General features: G+C 41.0%; 1 protein-coding gene across 5 annotated transcripts in view; it reads right to left on the bottom strand.

Annotated features, from left to right (window-relative positions):
• The window catches only part of USP34 (ubiquitin specific peptidase 34), a 283,346-nt gene that overhangs the window by 203,859 nt on the left and 57,312 nt on the right, over positions 1-22,175 (bottom strand). For 4 of the 5 annotated variants that reach the window (XM_034953216.3, XM_034953217.3, XM_055108352.2 and 1 more), the window contains exons 3-5: positions 13,803-14,223; positions 3,674-3,724; positions 3,341-3,490 (exon numbers count right to left, since the gene is read on the bottom strand). In XM_034953216.3, the coding sequence (XP_034809107.1) occupies positions 3,341-3,490; positions 3,674-3,724; positions 13,803-14,223 (622 nt within the window). The remainder of the gene's footprint in view (positions 1-3,340; positions 3,491-3,673; positions 3,725-13,802; positions 14,224-22,175) is intronic. The other variant, XM_055108353.2, reaches the window with a different exon arrangement.

The following is a 22,175-nucleotide window of genomic DNA, read 5'->3' as shown; positions in this document are numbered from 1 at the left end:
TCTTTTCTTTACAAACGGCTGCCCTAAAATCTAATACTATTTTTTTCATTGTTAAATATAGTTCTACTCATTCCTGTGAAATTCAGAGATTCCCAAATAGAGACCTCACCCTATTGAAGCCAAAACACCATGGCTAAACAAGCTGCCCACTTCGCAAGAAAAGGAATAGACATACAAAAATGATCAGGGTTTATACAATGACCCACTAGAGGAAATTACTATGAAATAAATAAAGCACAGCTTCTGTAGCAAGCTTGATTACAAAAAGAACTCTAAGCTCTTAATGTACACTAAAATATTAACCATATAAAAGAAATTAGCTTGCAGAGAGCCAATCTACAATATTTTTTATAAGGAAAAGATGCCTATTAAAGAGTTACTCCATTGAGTTATTATTCTCAGAAAATTAACAAACACAGATTATATAGTATTATAGTATTACGGTGTTCAAAATATATATTAATTTAAATAGTATAACTTTGCTTTAATGGCCTCAGTTGAGTTGCAAGATAAAGAAAACTACGCAGATTGACAACAGCCCACCAATTAGCAGTCATAAAAGGGCTGAAGAGAAAGATAAAACAGAATATAAGCCTAAACCTTTCTATTTAGTAAAGGATAACTGCACAGGTTGGGCAACAGCGTAACCCCATCTCTACAAAAACAATTTTTAATTTAGCCAGGCGTGGTGACATGCACCTTTAGTCCCAGGTACTTGGGAGGCTGACATGGGAGGGAGGTTTGCTTGAGCCTGGGAGGTCAAGGCTGCAGTCAGCTGCTACTACCGCACAGCAGAACTCTCTCTCAAAAACAAAAACAAAACAAAGGCCGGGTGCGGTGGCTCAAGCCTGCAAGCCTGTAATCCCAGCACTTTGGGAGGCCGAGGTGGGCGGATCACGGGAGGTCAGGAGTTCGAGACCAGCCTGGACAACATGGTGAAACCCCGGGTCTACTAAAAATACAAAAATTAGCTGGGTGTGGTAGCGTGCACTAGTTATCCCAGCTACTAGGGAGGCTGAGGCAGGACAACTGCTTGAACCCAGGAGGTGGATGCTGCAGTGAGCCAAGATGGTGCCACTGCACTCTAGCCTGGGTGACGGAGTGAGACTCTGTCTCAAAAAAATGGATAAAGTAAGGAAGAAAAAACCCTGTAAACGATAACTTTTAAAGATATAGTAATAAAGTCTTTAACAAGCTTTCCATACTAGACTGTTAAACAAGAATTAGTACAAATAAATTCAAGAAACAGTTTAATCCAGGTTTATGTAATATTCCTGATTAAGTAAACCCTTTGATAATTTGGTGTTTCAAAATTATATGCCCTCTCCAAAATTACCACAGTGTAAAATAAAAATGTTATCCCAGCATTCCAGTTAACTAAATTGAGATACTTTCTCTCAGAGAATGCCAAAGTACATAAAACTTTCTATCAAACAAATAAGTTCAATCAGAATAACAGGATCACTTAGGTATTTAGTAACAACCGAAGTTAGTAAAAGCCACCAGTTACTACACACTTTATATGTCAAGTGTTACATTATGAGCTTAAAATCTTTCTCATTTTAAACCTCAAAACAATCCTCTAAAGTAGATGGATACCATCATCATTCCCATTTTGCAAATTAAAAAAATTAAGGCTCAGATCATGCAAAGTGGCTCACGCCTGTAATCCCAGCACTTTAGGAGGCTGAGGCAGGAGGATCACCTGAGGTTAGGAGTTTGAGACCAGCCTAGCCAACATGGTGAAACCCAATCTCTATTAAAAATACAAAAATTAACCAGGCATGGTGGCATACGCCTGTAGTCCCAACTACTCGGGAGGCTGAGGCAGGAGAATCACTTAAATCTGGGAGACGGAAGTTGCAGTGAGCCAAGATCGTGCCACTGCACTCCAGCCTGGGCAACAGAGCCAGACTCCGTCTAAAAAAAAAAAAAAAAAGGCAACATTATTAACCTACATGCTACACTACTACTATATGTAATACTTTCAACCTATCAGAATGGGTGGAATTTTTTAACTAAAAATGACCTTGATAATAATCATTTATTACCAATTTTAGTAATGTCAGTGCTGTTTCCAATGTACCGCATCACTGCAAAGCACACAGCATTGGAAACAATGCAACAAAATATTTGGTTGAGTCACTTTTCACCCAATATTTTTATTTTATAGATAATTTAAATATCTGATATTAGCTACTAATTAAGGTAATTCCATTACACAAAATTTCAGGGTTTGGTAAAGGTACACTGAACTTTTGCTTTACCAATTTTTTAAATTATGACCAGAATAGGTTATTAAAGGATGAATTTTAATATACAGGTATTTAAAAGTATCTTTCTTTCCGGGCCAGGCACAGTCGCTCACGCCTGTTATCTCAGCACTTTGGGAGGCCAAGGTGGGTGGATCATGAGGTCAGGAGTTTGAGACCAGCCTGGCCAACAAGTACTCAAAATACAGAAATTAGCCGGGCATGGTGGTTCGTGCCTGTAGTCCCAGCTACTTGGGAAGCTGAGGCAGAAGAATCGCTTGAACCCAGGAGGAAGAGGGTGCAGTGAGCTGAGACTGCACCACTGCACTCCAGCCTGGGGAACAAAGTGAGACTCTGTCTCAAAAAAATAAATAAAAGTATCTTTCTTTCCATATCCACTGTGCTTCACAGTAAAACTGATACTCACAGGATACAGAAGAATTACCTTATTTTCAAAGGTAAGAAGAAATGTTACAATCTTCATGTGTAAGAGGATTCAGGCATACTATAATAGTAACCTAGGCAAGCATCATTTAAAGTAACCAATAACCTAAAAAGTCAAAAATTTCCCAGGACAGAATCCCAGGCAGAGCAAGTTTAAAATGGCCTGGGCAACATGGTAAAACTCTGTCTCTAAAAAAAGTACAAAAATTCAGCCAGGCACAGTGGTGCACACCTCTACTCCCAGCTACTCAGGAGGGTGAGGTGGGAGGATCACCTGAGCCCAGGAGGTCGAAGCTACAGCCTAGACAACGGAGTGAGACCCTCTCTCTCAAAAAAAAAAAAAAAAAAAATAAGTTAAAAAATGAAAATTAGCAAAAGTTTTATGCAGTCACCTATCTTAGATAAAATAGATAATTATAGATAGCCATGACCCCTTTTAGCTTTAAAACAGGTAACTTAATTTTATTCAAATTCTAATCTTAATAATAAAGATCGTTAAAACGTTTCTGTACTCATTTTGTCAAAATCAAAAAAAATTACACATGCAAATCATTCAAAACCTTCCTTTTCAGAGCATAAAATTCATGTTACTGATATGCTAGACATTGCTCCCAAAATTAAGATCAATTCAAAACAATACTTACATTAGACACAACTGTAATAAACGCATGTGCTATAAGAAATGGCAAAGTTTCAGGAGTTCCATATTCAAAGCAATCCTTCATGAGAGAAAGGCCATTTTTCCCACAAAACAAACATACATAACGAAGCAAATGCAATGGTACTTCTACATCCTGGGAAAATAAAGAAAACATGTCATTATTTGAAAACGTACAAATAATTTTTATCTTATCAGCAATACTGGAAAGATACTGATGAGAAACTCAAAAGACATATATAAATAATAAAACATATGGATGAGGCTTTGTTAAAAAAATAAAATTTTCCATAAAAGAATAAAAAAGGTAAACACTTACATTCATATCACAGAATGCCCCTAATATGTTACTTTCTTGAGTTGATATATCCTAATTAAAAAAAAAAGCAAGTAAAATTAGGTTACAACTACTAACCTTTAAAAAATACAATTCTATAAAAGACTGATTTTATAAAAACCGAATAAACAGATTATTTTGCAATTACTCCTGATAAGCAGTGATACTCCTAACTGAAGCTAATAGGATTCAGCTCTAAGGTGTATTTTAGTCCTCCTTTGAGTAGAAGCCATTCCACAGTACATACTACACACTATTTTGCCTTATTAAACATTAAGTAATCTTGCCTTAAAAAAATCAATGTTTAAAATCCCAGCACTTTGGGAGGCCGAGGCGGGTGGATCACCTGAGGTCAGGAGTTCAAGATCAGCCTGACCAACATGGTAAAACCTTGTCTCTACGAAAAATAAAAAAATTGTCAGTGTGGTGGCGGGCACTTGTAATACTCAGGAGGCTGAGGCATGAGAATGGCTTGAACCTGGGAGGCAGAGGTTGCAGTGAGCTGAAATCACGCCATTACACTCCATCCTGGGTGACAGAGCAAAACTGTCTCAAAAAAAAAAAAAAAAAGGTTTAAAATAAAACTCAAGGTAATTCTGATCAAAATACATGATAGTTAAGTGGTTTTTGTTTCGAAGTTTCTCAACAAACTTTTTCATGATTTTTGAAACTGCTTTGGAATTCCCTAGAGGTATACTGAAGAGTTACACGCGCTTCCATTGCGTAAGATTTCAACTGCCTAAAAGCACAGTTATCCATTGTTGGTGAGTATAAGTTCGTATGAACTTTTTGGAAGGCTATTTGGCAATATCCTTCAATATTTAAAATACACATTGCCTTTGACCCAGCAATTCTAGCTTTTTGTTCTAAGGAACTAATCATACTAGTACTGGAAAATATACGCATAACGATGCTCATTAACCCACAATTAGAAACAACTGACATCCATCAATTTGATGGCTAAATGAATGGCATAACCATTCCAGCTAATTTTTTTTTTTTTTTTTTTAGACGGAGTCTCGCACTGTCGCTCAGGCTGGAGTGCAGTAGCATGATCTCGGATCACTGCAAGCTCTGCCTCCTGGGTTCACGCCATTCTCCTGCCTCAGCCTCCTGAGTAGCCGGGATTACAGGCGCCCATCACCATGCCGGGCTAATTTTTTGTATTTTTAGTAGAGACAGGGTTTTACCGTGTTAGCCAGAATGGTCTCGATCTCCTGACCTCGTGATCCACCCGCCTCGGCTTCCCAAAGTGCTGGGATTACAGGCATGAGCCACCTCGCCCAGTCCTAACTCTTAAAAATAATAAGGTGAAAAAGGCATGAGGGATCTTTGGGGGATGATGGAAATACTCTAAAATTAGAAAGTGATGATGGCTGCACAACTCTGTAAATCTACTGAAAATAAACTGTATACTTTAATCAAGTGATTTTTAAGGTTACATCTTTAAAATGCTGTCTGAAAATAAGGTAGAATCTTACATACAGACAAAACACCTGTTACATTTCTGAAAGAAAATTTATGATCATGATCTGATGTTCATAATTTTTACGTTTGGAAATATCTCAACTTTTTTGAGAAGAGAATGAAGAAAAAAGAGAAGTTCAAAGGCCTTTCAAAGTTTGTATTTTGTATATTCTGTATTTAATTTCTCACACTGAGGCCGGGCATGGTGGCTCACGTATGTAATCCCAGCACTTTGGGAGGCCAAGGTGGGCAGATCATTTGAGGTCAGGAGTTCTAGACCAGTCTGGCCAACATACTGAAACCCTGTCTCTACTAAAAATACAAAAATTAGCCAGGTGTGATGGTAGGCACCTGTAATCCCAGCTACTTGGGAGGCTGAGGCAGGAGAACTGCTTGAACCCAGGAGGTGGAGGTCGCAGTGAGTCATGATTGCACCACTGCACTCCAGCCTGGGAGACAAAATGAGGCTCCATCTAAAAAAAAAAAAAAAAAAAAAGCATGCTGAAAAGATTGCTTTTGGCCAGGCCCGGTGGCTCACACTTAGAATCCCAGCACTTTGGGAGGCCAAGGCCGGCGAATCACTTGAGGTCAGGAGTTCAAAACCAGCCTGGCCAACATGGTGAAACCGCTTCTCTACTAAAAATACAAAAACTGGCTGTGTGCAATGGCTCACGCCTGTAATCCCAGCACTTTCAGAGGCCGAGGAGGGCGGATCATGACGTCAGGAGATCAAGACCATCCTGGACAACATGGTGAAACCCCATCTCTACTAAAAATACAAAAATTAGCTGGGCGTGGTGGCACACACCTGTAGTCCCAGCTCCTTGGGAGGCTGAGGCAGTAGAACTGCCTGAACCCAGGAGACGGAGGCTGCAGTGAGCTGAGATCGTGCCACTGAACTCTAGTCTGGGTGACAAAGCAAGACTTCATCTCAAAGAAAAAAAAAAAGAAATTAACCAGGGGTGATGACACACGCCTGTAATCCCAGCTGCTCAGCAGACTAAGGCACAAGAATTACTTGAACCCGCGTGGGGGAGGGGGGTTGCAGTGAGCCAAGATTGCACCAATGCACTCTATCTTGGGCAACAGAGCAAGACTCCGCCTCCAAAAAAAAGATTGCTTTTAGGTTGAGTGCAGTGGCTCACACCTATAATCCCAGCACTGTGGGAGGCTGATTGCTTGAACCCAGGAGTTCAAGACTAGCCTCGTACTCACGGGCGAGACCCAATCTCTATTAAAAATTTTTAAAAATTAGCCAGGCATGGTGGTGCGTGTCTGTTGTCCCAGATACTCAGGAGGCTGAGGCGGGAGGATTGCATGAACTTGGGAGGTCTAGGCTGCAATGAGCCATGTTCATGCCACTGCACTCGATCATGAGTGACAGAGTGAGACCTGGTGAAAGAGGAGGAGGAGAGAGATGGGGGAGGACAGAAAGAGAGGGAGAAAAGGGGGGTGGAAAGGGTAAGGGAGGAGGAGGGGAAAGTGGGGGAAGGACGGAGAAGCGGGGGAAGGAGGCGGAAGCAGGGGAAGGAGGCGGAAGCGGGAAGAGGGGAAAGTCGGGGGGAGGGAGAAAGGGGAGGGAGAAAAGGGAAGGAGAAAGAGGGAAGAGAGAGAAAATAACTGCTTTTATGATCAGAAAGCTAGCTAGAAACTTTCATCTGAAAAAAGCTACCAAAGAAACCCATTCATCATTGCCATCACCTATTTTAGATATTTAAGTTACACTGCTGAAATAAAGTCTGAAAATCATGGATTGAAAGCAATCATACAGAACTCAGAACATTTCAAAATAAACAAAAAATGTCATTAGAGAAATCAAGTCTCAAAGTAAGTGTACTAAACCTCCTAAATCCACTCCTGGCTATGACAACCGGGGCCAGAGGTGAAGCTTTGTGTTAATCTCAACGAACTTTTTCATGGTCTTCAAAAAGTCCAGAATTTAAGACCTCCTGTGGTATTGTTAAATACAGAATCATGGACCAGGTGAACCATGCTAGAATCTTAGAGCCACGATTTCTAGTGCCTAACATGGGCACAGCTAAAAAATCTCCTAACGGCCGGTGCAGTGGCTCATGCCTGTAATCCCAACACTTTGAGAGGCCTAGGTGGGTGGATCACGAGGTCAGGAGTTCAAGACCAGCCTAACATGGTCTCTACTAAAACTACAAAAATTAGCTGGGTGTGGTGACGCATGCCTGTAATCCCAGCTGCTCAGGAGGCTTCAGCCTCCTGAGAATTGCTTGAATCCCGGAAGGCGAAGGTTGCAGTGAGCTGTTATCATGCCACCGCACTCCAGCCTGGGCAACAGGATCAAAACTCCGTCTCAAAAAAAAAAAAAAAAAATCGAGTTCTATCCTGGTATGCAGTGTTACTCAGATTTGATTACATCTATTTTGGTGATTCAGGGGAACTGTTTTGCCACTCTATTTCCAATATGAATACATAAAGCTAGCATCCTAAAATGTTATAATCTCACTTTTTAAGTAGTATATAAAACATTAACACAGATCTATAGGTTAAAAAAAACACTAAGAAGAACACTAGGAAGTCTCATTAAAAGACGAATTAACGGTCCCGGGCGCGGTGGCTCACGCCTGTAATTCCCAGCACTTTGGGAGGCCGAGGCAGACGGATCACGAGGCCAGGAGTTGGAGACCACCCTGTCCAACACAGTGAAACCCCGCCTCTACTAAAAACACAAAAAAATTAGCCAGGCGTGGTGGCGGGTGCCTGTAATCCCAACTACTCGGGACGCTGAGGCCGGTGAATCGCTTGAACCTGAGAGGCAGAGGTTGCAGTGAGCCGAGATCACGCCACTGCACTCCAGCCTCGGCAACAGTGCGAGACACTGTCTCCAAAAAAAAAAAAAAAAAAAAAAAAGCTGTATTAACAGTATTTTTCAAAAGTTCTTATTTTAGGTAATCGCTGAGAAAGGCTTTAATAAACTTATCAATGATTTTTAAAGTCTTGCATTTTTTTCCCTCAAAAACCTCCCATTTACTACAAGAGTTGATCCCATCCTATTTATAGCAGAGAAATTTGGTTATTTTAAAAGAGAAAACAGAGAGAAATAAATGAGTAACTATACAGGAAAGGCAAATGTTTTTTTTTTTTTTTTTTTTTTTTTTTGGAGATGGAGTCGCATTCTGTTGCCCAGGTTGGAGCGGCACCATCCCGGCTCACTACAAGCTCCGCCTCCTGGGTTCACGCCATTCTCCCGCCTCAGCCTCCCCAGTAGCTGGGACTACAGGCACCCGCCACCACGCTCAGCTAATTTTTTCTATTTTTAGTAGAGACAGGGTTTCACTGTGTTAGCCAAGATGGTCTTGATCTCCTGACCTTGTGATCCACCCGCCTCGGCCTCCCAAAGTGCTGGGATTACAGGTGTGAGCCACCGCGCCCGGCCAGAGGAAAGGCAATTCTATGTAAATTAAGAAAATGCTGCTCCATGATCAAACCATGAAGAACTCAATGTCTCAAAATTTTTGCTTAAAAGGAACTCAGTGATGTTGGAATTAGTAGTGATAATTGTACAACGTTGGTATTATTCTAAAAAATACTAAATTGACTGGGCGTGGCAGCTCATCTTATAATCCCAGTACTTTGGGAGGCTGAGGCAGGAAGATTGCCCAAAGCCAGGAGCTCAAAGCCAGCCCAGGCAACAGAGCAAGACCCTGCCTCCTCAAAAAAATTCAAAAACTAGCTAGGCATGGTGGCATGCACCTGTACTCCCAGCTACTTAGGACACTGAAGCTGAAGGGTTACTTGAGTCCAGGAGTTCAAGGCTACAATGAATCATAATTGTGCCAGTGTACTCCTCCAGCCTGAGTGACAGAGGAAGACCCTGATTCAAAAATTAAAAAATAAGTCAAGGTGCGGTAGCTTACGCCTGTAATCCCAGCATTTTGGGAGGCCGAGACAGGCAGGTCACAAGATCAAGAGATTGAGACCATCCTGGCCAACATGGTGAAACCCTGTCTCTACTAAAAATACAAAAATTAGCTGGGCGTTGTGGGTGCGCGCCTGTAGTCCCAGCTACTTGGGAGGCTAAGGCAGGAGACTCGCCGGAACCCAGGAGGCAGAGGTTGCAGTGAGCCGAGATCGCGCCATTGCACTCTAGCCTGGTGACCAAGCAAGACTCTGTCTCAAAAAAAAAAAGAAAAAAGAAAACCTTCATGTATATATTTAATCTGTCTGATTATACCATACGTATATTTAACATAAATGCAGTGGTTTCTCTCCTTTCTACTTTTTTAAAGATAGGGTCCCACTCTGTCATGCAGAGGCATGATCATAGCTCACTGCAGCCTTGACCTCCTGGCTCAAGTGATCCTTCTGCCTCAGCTTCCCAAGTAGCTGGGACTACAGGCATGTACCACTACGCCCAGTTAATTTTTTTTTCTTTTGTAAAGATGAGCTCTTGCTATGTTGCCCAGCCTAGACTTGAACTCCTGGCCTCAAGTGGTCCTCTTGTCTTGGCTTCCAAAAATGCTGGGATTACAGGTGTGAGCCACTGTACCTGGCCCTTTTTTTTTTTTTTTTGAGACAGAGTCTCACTCTGTCACCTAGGGTGGAGTGCAGTGGCACGATCTCAGCTCACTGCAAGCTCCGCCTCCTGGGTTCATGCCATTCTCCTGCCTCAGCCTCCAGAGTAGCTGGGACTACAGGCACCCGCCACCACGCCCTGCTAATTTTTTTTTTTTTTTTTTGTATTTTTAGTAGAGACAGCGTTTTACCGTGTTAGCCAGGATGGTCTCGATATCCTGACCTTGTGATCCACCTGCCTCAGCCTCCCAAAGTGCTGGGATTACAGGCGTGAGCCACCGCGCCCGGCCCATTTTTATAATCTTTTCCCCTATACTTAGAAAAAAACTTACAACACTAGAGCAATTATCTCATTTCACAGAATTACACATAATTATTCAGGATAAAAAATGCAACTAGCATGGCAAGGCACTGTGGCTCATGCCTGTAATCCCAGCACTTTGGAGGCCAAGGCAGGAGGATCACCTCAGGCCACAAGTTCGAGACCAGGCTGGTCTCGATAAACCCCATAAACACAGATAAACCCCATCTCTTAAAAAAGTAATAATAAAATAAAAATAAACTTAGCCAGGTACTGTAGTGAATGCCTAGTGTCCAAGCTACTCAGGAGGCTGAGGTGGGTGGATCGTTTGAGCCCAGGAATTCAAGGTTATGATGACCAATGATCACACCACCGCACTCCAGCCTGGGAGACAGAGCAAGACCCTGTCTCTTAAGGGGAAAAAAATAAAAACTAGGCCATTCCCCCTTTTGATCCTGAATTAGTACTACTTATGTCCAATTACCGAACCTTTTAAAATATCAGCTTTGATGGGGACAATAGGAAAGAGAAGAAGGAAGGGAGACAGAAGGAGTGGCTCCAAGTTCCCATACTATTTAGAATACAGTAATTAGTTCAAAATGATTTAGAAGTAGTGCAGTAGAGTAAGACCCGGATTCTAGGACTCTTCTCAGCAATATGCCCAATCAAATCTTTTAACCTCTGTAGGCCAGTTGCTTCTTCTATAAAATAAAAGTGTTGAGTAGGTTTCTAAAGACACAGCTATCAAAATACTAACACATGAGTTTTGAATCTTGTCCTCCTAAGAATTTTGGCTAAGTTGTGCCTCTTTAAAAAATATTAACGAAAAATCAAAATCAAAGGCTTAAGAAAGAATAGCACAGCAGTACAAAGAAAAGACTAGATGGACAATTTCCTCAAAGAAAAGTGGGATAAAAATCTCTAGTAAGTTGTATTACATTTCATAATAATTTGTTTGCTTTAAAATAACTGTGTATATACATACAAATTTATACATATATATAATTTTATAACATGTATGCTACCAAGTCTTTGATCTAAGACCATTTGAAACAGTTGACCCTTACCACATTTAATTAAATGGCCACTGGGATAGAAACTAGAAATTTTAGAGCACTTGTAACAGATCATTATTAAGATAATAGAAACCTCGGAAACAACTATTACGAAAAGAAAATTAAAGAGGCACATATCTAATATATTAATAGAATTTGGTATAAGGAGGTAACTCCTTTATTATCTCTATGGGTTTTTTTGTCAGAATTTTCCTCGAAGACCTCAAAAAACCACTGCTTTCAACCAAGTAGTAACATAAAATACTCAATAATAATAATAACAAAGTACTTTAAAACAAAGTACAGGAGTGTAACTATGCCTACATTTAGAGATTACCATTTTTGAAAACAGGAAAGAAAAAACACTGATGAGCAAGTTTATTTTAGAAGCAGCAGACTCAGTATTACTTATATAGTTCTATATCATTAAGAAATTTTTAATTGGAAAAAATTTCTGTGAATTTCACATATCTAAGTCCCTAACGAAACTATTTTCAGCATCTTTCAGTTACCAAGTTAAGATATTAAAGCACTATGTAGATGGTGTTTATGTAGATTAAATATTTCAAGTTTGCCTGATGGGACTTTCTTTTGTTGAAAAAAGATTACTTTTTCAGAATATTTAATATATTTTATATCATGTAAGAGATTATTTAAGTTTCTATACTAGAAGATCACAGGCTAAGATTTTTAGAAAACAGAGCACAATCTGCTTTTAAACACTCTTTCCCCCCCACCCAGAGCAGGAGTGAGTGAAAGTTTACCAAAAAGATTTAGAGGCTGGGCGCAGTGGCTCACGCCTGTAATCCCAGCACTTTGGGAGGCAGAAGCGGGCGGATCACGAGGCCAGGAGATCGAGACCATCCTGGCTAACAGGGTGAAACCCCATCTCTACTAAAAAATACAAAGAAAAAAATTAGCCGGGCATGGTGGCGGGCACCTGTAGTCCCAGCTACTCAGGAGGCTGAGGCAGGAGAATGACGTGAACCCGGGAGGCGGAGCTTGCAGTGAGCCGAGATCACGCCACTGCACTCCAGCCTGGGCGACAGAGCAAGACTCTATCTCAAAAAAAAAAAAAAAAAAAAAGCTTTAGAACAGTAAGTAAAGGAGGACAGAAAGTACAACTTGCAAGAGGGCCAAGTAGGTGACTTGTGTGCCTGATTTAAAATATTCTTACGAAGAATTCTAACAGGGAAAATATCTGCCCTCAAGCTATGTTTTCAAATAAGTCTCCATTCGACATGAAAATATCCCAGTAAAGGACTATTATTTCCCAGATGAAGAAAGAGAGGTATAAAGGTTACAGAACAAATAAGCTAGAGAAAAGAGACAGATAAAAAACAAACAAAAAAAAGTCATAGATTCTCTAATGGCCATAATTCTTCATATTCCAGGATGCACAGGAAACAATGTGTAAGATATAAAATGAAATTTTACCTCTCCTCCCCCCAGCAATGGAGTCTACTTCACTACCCCTTTGAATCTGGGCTGCCCTTGTGAATCGCTTCAAGTAACAGAAAGCAGCACAATAGAATATGGCAGAATTATACTTGTGACTGTATCATAAGAAGTCTTACAGCTCCTACTTTTGCCTTCCTGGAGCACTGCTAAGACTACTATTTAAGGAAGCCAATCTACCCTAGTGGAAAATAAGCCATGTGGAGAAAATACAAGGAGCCCCAGATAACAGCCACTACCAACTGCCACACACACAAGTGTGACCCAGACCTTACCCATCCAGTTCTCAAAGTAAATTCACCTGCATAACTCAGCCTACACAAAACTAGCTAAGGAACTGCCTGTGAGAATCATGAGGAATAATAAACCACTGTTAAGTCATTAATATATTACCACATAATTGTCTCAATTCCCACTATGCCTAGAAATAAATCATATTATCTGAGTTAAGTCTAAGGTAGGTTACTACATACTTAGAAATGCTTGCAAAAACATCACTAATAGAGTCAAGCATCTTAACTTACAAAAGAAAATACTATTACTTAGCCAGGGGTGGTGGCTCACGTCTGTAATCCCAGCACTTTGGGAGGCCGAGGTGGGCAGATCATGAGGTCAGGAGATCGAGACCATCCTGGCTAACACAGTGAAACCCCGTCTCTACTAAAGAAAATTCTTTTTAAACTTAGCCAGGCGTGGTGGCAGGCACCTGTAATCCCAACTACTTGGGAGGCTGAGGCAAGAGAATGGCATGAACCCGGGAGGCGGAGCTTGCAGTGAACCGAGATCACACCACTGCATTCCAGCCTGGGCAACAGAGAGAGACTCCAACTCAAAAAAAAAAAAAAAAAAAAAGAAAGAAAAGAAAATACTATTATTTGAAACTACTAATCACAGATAAGCTAAGCTTTTTTCTCTTGATAAAAGCAAATTCTGATCTGTAGACTGTTTCTAAGAATGAAATTTAAAATTCCATGTGTTTCTTTTCCCTCAACTATTATTTATTGAGTCATAAAATAAGCATAGATCTATAGCAGTAAAATGTTTAGATCACTACCAGATTAATTTCTGAGTTCAATGTATAGATCTTTCCTTGATAGGATGAACTATGCCGAGCAAATTTTCAGCACAAACTGCTGAAGAAATGCTCTGGAGAAACATTAAATAATTCTGGTGACAATAATGATTTTCCACCAGCAGAAAACTGTCTTCATATTTATCAGTAAGAAACAGACTGCGAAGTTAAGACTTGGTATTACTTAAAATTCACACCACCTATTTTACATACCTCAATAGTAGGGTGAGTATTATGCTTGTAAGCAGTATATAAGGGAAACTGAATTTGAAAAATTTTTGCCACACATAGTAAGAGTTTTTCCTTCTCATCTGTACTCCATAAACTAAAAGGATCAGAACTCTTTGAAGATTCCTCCTCAGTCAGATTACAAATTCTTGTAGAGTTTGATTTTTTTTCTATTGATTTTTGTCTTTCTGTACTTCCTTCATTACACTCTCTATCTATATTCAGTGGTTCTTCTGCTTGATTACTCTCATCTTGCCACGTGGAATCTATGTTAATGGTAGTACAATGTTTACAAAGCTGGTCCCGGAGCACTTGAACTTGGGCAATCACTAAGTTAATAAGTGCACACACTACTTGATTAAAAATCTCCAAATGCTTATATTCCTTGAAGCAGCATAGACATTGCCTATAAGAGAAAAAAAATTAAATAAATTAGTAATAAAGCAGCAGTTGTATTTTTTAATAATATAAAAAAACAAGTAAGCAAATACTAAGTTATTTCTAGACTTGTTTTTATTTTTTCCTTCCTGCTGGGGTACACCTTAATAACATAAAGATAGCATCGCAACAACAACTGTTATTTTAGTTAGTGTAAAGTCATTATGTTAGGTTTACAGCTATTATCTTCAGTTTTACGTATGGATTTGTCTGTCCTTCTACACATGGAACTATTTAAAAACAAGAATTGTGACATTTTGTTTCTCCAGTGTCAAGTACTCAATATATGTTTAGCAAGTTATTAGGAAACTTGTAACAAAATATCTTATTAGTAAAGCCAGCTGGTTATTTAATATAAGGAATTTTGTTGTCAACTAATAAAACAGCCACATTTTTAGATTAATGTCCTTGAAGCCTACTTGGGAGGGGTGCTCTGACGCTATCTGGCAAATCAAAAGTGTTTAGGAGCAACACACACACACACACACACACACTCTCTCTCTCTCTCTTTCTCTCCCCCCCAAGCTCCTGTAAAAAATATATATGTGTATTTAAAAAAAAAAAAAAAACATTGGCCGGGCGCAGTGGCTCACGCCTGTAATCCCAGCACTTTGGGAGGCTGAGGCAGGTGGATCATTTGAGGTCAGGAGTTCAAAACCAGCCTGACCAATATGGTGAAACCCTGTCTCTACTGAAAATGCAAAAAAAAATAGCTGGGTATGGTGGTGGGCACCTGTAATCCCAGCTACTTGGGAGGCTGAGGTAGGAGAATCACTTGAACCCGGGAGGCGGAGGCTGTAGTGAGCCGAGATTACACCACTGCACTCCAGCCTGGGCAACAAGACCAAAACGCAGTCTCAAAAAAAAAGTATTACAAACAAATCCAGTTCTCCTTAGACATGTTCAGTTAGTAGCACAATGCCTGGCATATGTAGATAATTAAAAGGATCTCAGCCAGGTGCAGTGGCTCACACCCGTAATCCCAACACTTTGGGAGACCAAGGTGGGAGGATCACTTAAGTCCAGGAGCTCAAGACAAGCCAGGGCAACATAATGAGGCCCATCTCTACAAAAACATAAAAATTAAAGAATCACCTAGGCATTGTGGCTTGTGCCTGTAGTCCCAGCTATTTGAGAGGCTTGAGCCCAGGAGGCTGAGACAGCAGTGAACCCTGATCATGCCTGAGTGACAGAGCAAAACCATGTCTCAAAAAAAGGCAGGGAACGGTCTGGTGAATCAATAGGCAATTAATACATACGCAAGTACCTGGTTCTAATAATACTTGTACCAGATGACAGCTAAGCAACTATAATTTATAATCTGCACCCAGTAATAGCATCAGATCCAAACATCTATATTGTAGTCCGAATAGATCACCAATGCCCTGTATGATCATGTGGAAATAATCTTATTTCTCCAAGTGTGAATTTGAAGTACAGCCACAAATTACTTGATATTCTTCTGTGTAGATGGAACTCACTTCTAGTGAATAGAAAGTGGTGGAAGTGACAATGTGTGACATCTGAAACTAGGTCATAAAAGACATTGTCACTTCTGCCTTGCTCTTTTTTGGATCACTTACTCTAGAGGAAGCCACCTATCACTGAAAAACACTCAAGCAGCCTAAAGAGGAGTCCACATGAGAAAGTACCAAGACCTCTCATTAACAACCAGCACTGAGGCTGGGTGCGGTGGCTCATGCCTGTAATCCCAGCACTTTGGGAGGCCGAGGTGCATGGATCACCTGAAGTCAGGATTTCGAGATCAGCCTGGTCAACATGGTGAAACCCCATCTCTACTAAAAATACAAAAATTAGCCAGGCGTGGTGGTGGGCACCTGTAATCCCAGCTACTTGGGATGCTAAGGCAGGAGAATCACTTGAACCGGGGAAACAAATATTGCAGTGAGCCGAGATCGTGCCACTGCACTGCAGCCTGGGTGACAAAGCAAGATTCTGTCACAAAAAAATAAAAAATAAATAAAATAAACAACCAGCACTAACTTGGTCACTATCTAAAGCAAGCCAACTTGGAAGTATATCCTCCAGCCCCACATGAGCTTTTTACATGACTATCACCTGGCCAACACCTTGACTAAAACATTATAGGAAACCCAACCCAGAACCAAACAACTAAAGGACTCCCAAATTCCTGTCCCATTGAAACTTTGAGGATAATAAATGTTTACTGCTGTTTTAAGATACAGTACTACTTTTAGAGTATTTTTGTCACACAGAAATATATAATTGTAAATATATATAAATAATGCATCACATCTTTTTTATCTGTGGCAAAATGAAAGGGTTTTAATTTTTACCTCCAAGGCCTCCTCCAGCTTTACAATTCTATAGTATCACAACTCCCACAAGAAGAAAAATAAACACATTTCTCCGACAATTCTTCTGATTAACAGCTTTTTCCTTAGATGTTTAGGAAAAATCAGGTTTAAAGTAAGAGGTCAGGCTGGGTGTGGTGGCTCACACCTGTCATCACAGCATTTTGGGAGGCTGAGGCAAGCAGATCACTTAAGGTCAGGGGTTTGACACCAGCCTGGCCAACATGGTGAAACCTCTTCTCTACTAAAAATAAAAAATTAGACGGGCTTGGTGGTCTACCTGTAATCCCAGATACTGAGGAGGCTGAGGCAGGAGAGTCACTTGAACTTGGGAGGTGGAGGTTGCAGTGAGCCGAGATCACGCCCCCTGCACTCCAGCCTGGGAGACAGAGTGAGACACTCCCTCTCAAAAAACAAACAAAAACAAAGTGAGGTCATAAACTTGAGTGTCAGGGGGTGTGCTGTCTCAGCCTGTAATCCCACCACTTTGGGAGGCCGAAGTGGGCAGATGACTAGAGGCCAGGAGTTCAAGACCAGCCTGACCAATACAGCAAAACCTCGTCTCTATTAAAAATACAAAAATTAGCTGGGCATGGTGGCACACACCTGTAATCCCACCTACTCAGGAGGCTGAGGCACAAGAATTGCTTGAACTCGGGAGGTGGAAGGTGCAGTGAGCCAAGATTGCACCACTGCACTCTAGCCTTGGTGATAGAGGGAGACTGTCTCAAAAAACATAAAAAACTTAGAAAAATCAGGTTCAAAGTAAGAGGTCAGGCCGGGTGTGGTGGCTCACGCCTGTATTCCCAGCACTTTGGGAGGCTGAGGCAAGCAGATCATTTACTAAAAATGGAATCTGAAAACCCAGAAAACGATCTTGAAGTCAGATTTGGATGAAGAAAGCCAAAGATTCAGCCAAACTTACTTTTAAAATAAGTGTTACGGCCGGACACGGTGGCTCATGTCTGTAACCCCAGCACTTTAGGAGGCCAAGGCAGGTGGATCACTTGAGGTCAGGAGTTCGAGACCAGCCTGGCCAACATTGTGAAACCCCATCTCTACTAAAAATACAAAAATTAGCCAGCCATGGTGGCGGGTGCCTGTAATTCCAGCTACTCAGGAGGCAGAGACAGGAGAATTGTTTGAACCCAGGAAGCAGAGGTTGCAGTGAGCCAAGACTGCGCCACTGCACTCCAGCCTGGGCGACAGATCAAGACTCCATCTCAAAAAGTAAATAAATAAATAAAATAAGTGTTAGAAAATGAGCATTAAACTGCTTGATAATGGACCTAAGAAACTGATGATCTTCAAAGACAAAAATTATGTGAACAAAGTAACAGAAGAAACTGGGTCTGGGTCCTTCCAGATCCAAAATACACAAGTTCAAAAAGGGCTGTGAGTCTAACGGGGGAACACACACTTACACAAATATATGTATTTTTTAAATAATTGTATATTACATAAATAATACTTTTTATTCTATTACATTCAGTTCTGAGAAGTCTAGGTATATGAATTCTCAATACGGCGTTTCCCTCTGTATATCAATGGTTCCCAACCTTTTTGGCAACAGGGACCTGTTTTGTGGAAGACAATTTCTCCAAGGACCCAGAGGACTTTGGGATGATTCAAACACATTACATCTATTGTGCACGTTATAGTATCACACTGTAATATATAATGAAATAATTCTACAACTCACCATAATGTAGAATTAGTGGGAGCCCTGAGCTTGTTTTCCTACAACTAGATGGTACCATCTGGGGGTGATAGGAGACAGCGATAGATCATCAAGCACTATATTCTCATGAGAAGTGTGCAACCTAGATCCCTCACATGCACAGTTCACAACATGATTCATGCTCCTGTGAGAATCTGATGCTGCCACTGATCTGACAGGAGGTGGAGTTCAGGTGGTAATGTGAGCAATGGGGAATGGCTGTAAATACAGATGAAACTTCACCCACTCATCTGCCCTTCAGCTCCTGCTGTGTGGCCTGGTTCCTAATTGGGTACCAGTCTGTGGCCCAGGGGCTGGGGACCCTTGCTGTACATTGCATCCATAATGCAAGGCGGAAAAGGTGTTTTAAATAAAAATATCACTTTCAGTCAAAACCAGCTTGAATTTTTTTTAGCTACAAGCTTCACCAAAACCAGCTTGATTTTACGCATAAACTTACTTGTTCTCTATTCGAAATCCTACTACAAATATACTAAAGAACACTCTAGAAAAACAGAAATAATGAAACAAAAGATGACAGCTATCAACATATTTTGAGTGACAGAAAAGGGAAAAATAGTAAGTAATTCAGAGTGAAAGAAATAAACTTCCAACTAGCTATGAAACGGATTTACAAAGAAAAAGAAAAATCAACCCCACAGAACACTGGAAAGGCTCAGGACTTAAGAACATAAGATATCTCTAAAGGCAGGGATGAAGCCTGAGGCAGAAAATAAGACGACTAAATGAAAGGTACAATTAAAACCTGCAGGTTCCCATCCTAAAAAAAAAAAAATATTATTCCTACATCACCCATGAAAACAAGTTTTTTCTATACATAATGAACAAGATAAACTCAGGAACACCAGATACCAAAGAAGGCAAGTGTGATCAAGAAAATGAAAGCAACTCATGCCTGTAATCCCAGCACTTTGGGAGGCAGAGGCAGGAGGATCGCTTAAGCCCAGGAATTCAAGACTGGTCTAGGCAACATAGTGAGACCTCGTCTCAAAAAAAAAAAACAAAGTTAGGCAGGCAAGGTGCCATACGCCCGTAATCCCAGCTACACAGGAGGCAGAGATAAGAGGATTGCTTGACTCTAGGAGGTCAAGGTTGCAGTGAGCTAGACTATGCCACTGTACTCCAGCCCAGGTGACAGATCAAGATCCTGCCTCAAAAGAAAAAAAAAAAAAAAAGAAAAAAAAAACTGAAAGCAAGATAAGTGAAATATATGACTTAAATGGTAAACCTCCTCAAGTACCCTTCCTATCTGGTAACCCAACCACCAGACTAACATATCTCAAAGCGAAAGATTGAAATATACTTCTTTTAAATGTCTTTTTATAGCTCTTACCAAGTTTATTTCTTTCACTCCAAGTTACTATTTGTCCCTTTTCTGTCATCCAAACTATGCTGATAGCTGTCATCTTTTGTCCCGTGATTTCTGTCCTTCTAGAGTGTTCTTAGTTTAGTGTATTTGTGGTGGGGTTTGGAATAGAAAAAGCCCGTTTAGCCCCAACAAGAAAGCCTACTCACCATTTAACCATCATACAGTAGTGGCCAACATCTGAGATGCCCTGACCACAGAGGCCTTCAAATTCACTTTTTAGTACCCCTCTCATTACCATGAAAGGATAACAATAATAAGATATGCGAGAAAAATTTTATCTGCCTTTGGATCACTGAAGGCAGATAAAAACAAACAGTAAGGGCGGGCGTGGTGGCTCATGCCTGTAAATCCCAGCACTTTGGGAGGCTGAGGCGGGTGGATCACCTGAGGTCAGAAGTTTGAGATCAGCCTGACCAACATGGAGAAACCCCGTCTCCACTAAAAATACAAAATCAGTTGGGCCTGGTGGCACATGCCTATAATTCCAGATACTTGGGAGGCTGAGGCAGGAGAACCACTTGAACCCAGGAGGCAGAGGCTGCAGTGAGCCGAGATCATGCCATTGCACTCCAGCCTGGGCAACAAGAGCGAAACTCCATCTCAAAAAAAAAAAAAAAAAAAAAAGAAAGAAAAGAAAGAAAGAAAAGAAAAAAGAAATTTAAATTTAGAGGAAATAGACAAAATACAAAAAGGAAAAAAAGATTTTAGCTGTAATTTATATCCTGAGAGATATAAAATATTACGTTACTGAAATAAGAATGAAATGTTATGAAAATATAAATTCAGATTACACAACAGGGCATTTTTTGGCCAGGAAGCCAAAATAACAATAACAAAATTCAGAGCACTGTAATGTATACAAATACATATCATATACCTTTTGTATATATATCATTTACAGTTTAAAAACCAATTAAAATTATAGCAATTTGTAAAATTCAACAAAAGGTCCACAAAAGGGAAAAATGAAATCTCCCACAAAATAGAAAAAAATATTAATAATGGAGAGAAAAGGCCTGGTGCAGTGGCTCACACCTGTAATCCCAGCACTTTAGTAGGCTAAGGTGGGATGACTGCTTGAACCCAGGAGTTCAAGACCAACCTGGGCAACATCGCGAGACCTCCTCTCTACAATAAAAAAATATATTAGCTGAGCATAGTGACACATGCCTGTGGTCCCAGCTACTTGGGAGGCAGAGGTGGGAGAATCACTTGAGCCCAGGAAGTCGAGGACGCAGTGAGCCATCCTAACGCCACTGCACTCCAACCTTAGCAACACAGCAATCCCATCTCAAAAAAAAAAAAAAAAAAGAGAGAGAATATGAAAAGGAAGTAATCAAGAAGGGTACAATATCTGACTAACATAGTTCCAAGAAGTGAGAGCAATAAATATGGAGGTAAGGAAATTATGAAATAAAATTTTCACAACCAAAAGGCCCACCAAAACAGACAGAAAATTTCTGAAGCTGAGGAGGGATAAAGATTCTAAAAGCTTTCAGGGAGAGTAATTAAGAGTATCAAGGAGGCCGGGCGCGGTGGCTCATGCCTGTAATCTCAGCACTTTGGGAGGCTGAGGCGGGCAGATCAGGAGGTCAGGAGATCGAGACCATCCTGGCCAACACGGTGAAACCCTGACTCTACTAAAAATACAAAAATTAGCTGGGTGTGGTGGCATGTGCCTGTAGCTCCAGATACTCAGGAGGCTGAGGCAGAATTGCCTGAAGCTGGAAGGCGGAGGCTGCAGTGAGCCAAGATCGCGCCATTGCACTCCATCCTGACAATACAGTGAGACTCAGTCTCAAAAAAATTAAAATAAAAAAATAAAAAAACAAAAGAGGCCGAGTGAGTGGCTCACGTCTGTAATCCTAGCACTTTGGGAGGCCAAGGCGGGTGGACTGCCTGAGCTCAGGAGCTCGAGACCAGCCTGGGCAACATGGGGAAACCCCGTCTCTACTAGATACTCAGGAGGTTGAGGCAGGAGAATTGACTGAACCTGGAAGGCGGAGGCTGCAGTGAGTCACGATCACGCCATTGCACTCCATCCTGGCAATACAGTGAGACTCAGTCTCAAAAAAATTAAAATAATAAAAAATAAAAAAACAAAAGAGGCCGAGTGAGTGGCTCACGCCTGTAATCCTAGCACTTTGGGAGGCCAAGGCGGGTGGATTGCCTGAGCTCAGGAGCTCGAGACCAGCCTGGGCAACATGGGGAAACCCCGTCTCTACTAGATACTCAGGAGGCTGAGGCAGGAGAATTGCCTGAACCTGGAAGGCGGAGGCTGCAGTGAGCCAAGATCACGCCATTGCACTCCATCCTGGCGATACAGTGAGACTCAGTCTCAAAAAAATTTAAAAAATAAAAAATAAAAAAAATAAAAAATAAAAAAACAAAAGAGGCCGAGTGAGTGGCTCACGCCTGTAATCCTAGCACTTTGGGAGGCCAAGGCGGGTGGATTGCCTGAGCTCAGGAGCTCG

Source organism: Pan paniscus, chromosome 12, assembly GCF_029289425.2.
Source record: "Pan paniscus chromosome 12, NHGRI_mPanPan1-v2.0_pri, whole genome shotgun sequence".
Lineage (NCBI taxonomy): Eukaryota > Metazoa > Chordata > Mammalia > Primates > Hominidae > Pan > Pan paniscus.
Note: the sequence above shows the minus strand (reverse complement) of the source record. Positions and strands in the feature narration are given on the sequence as shown.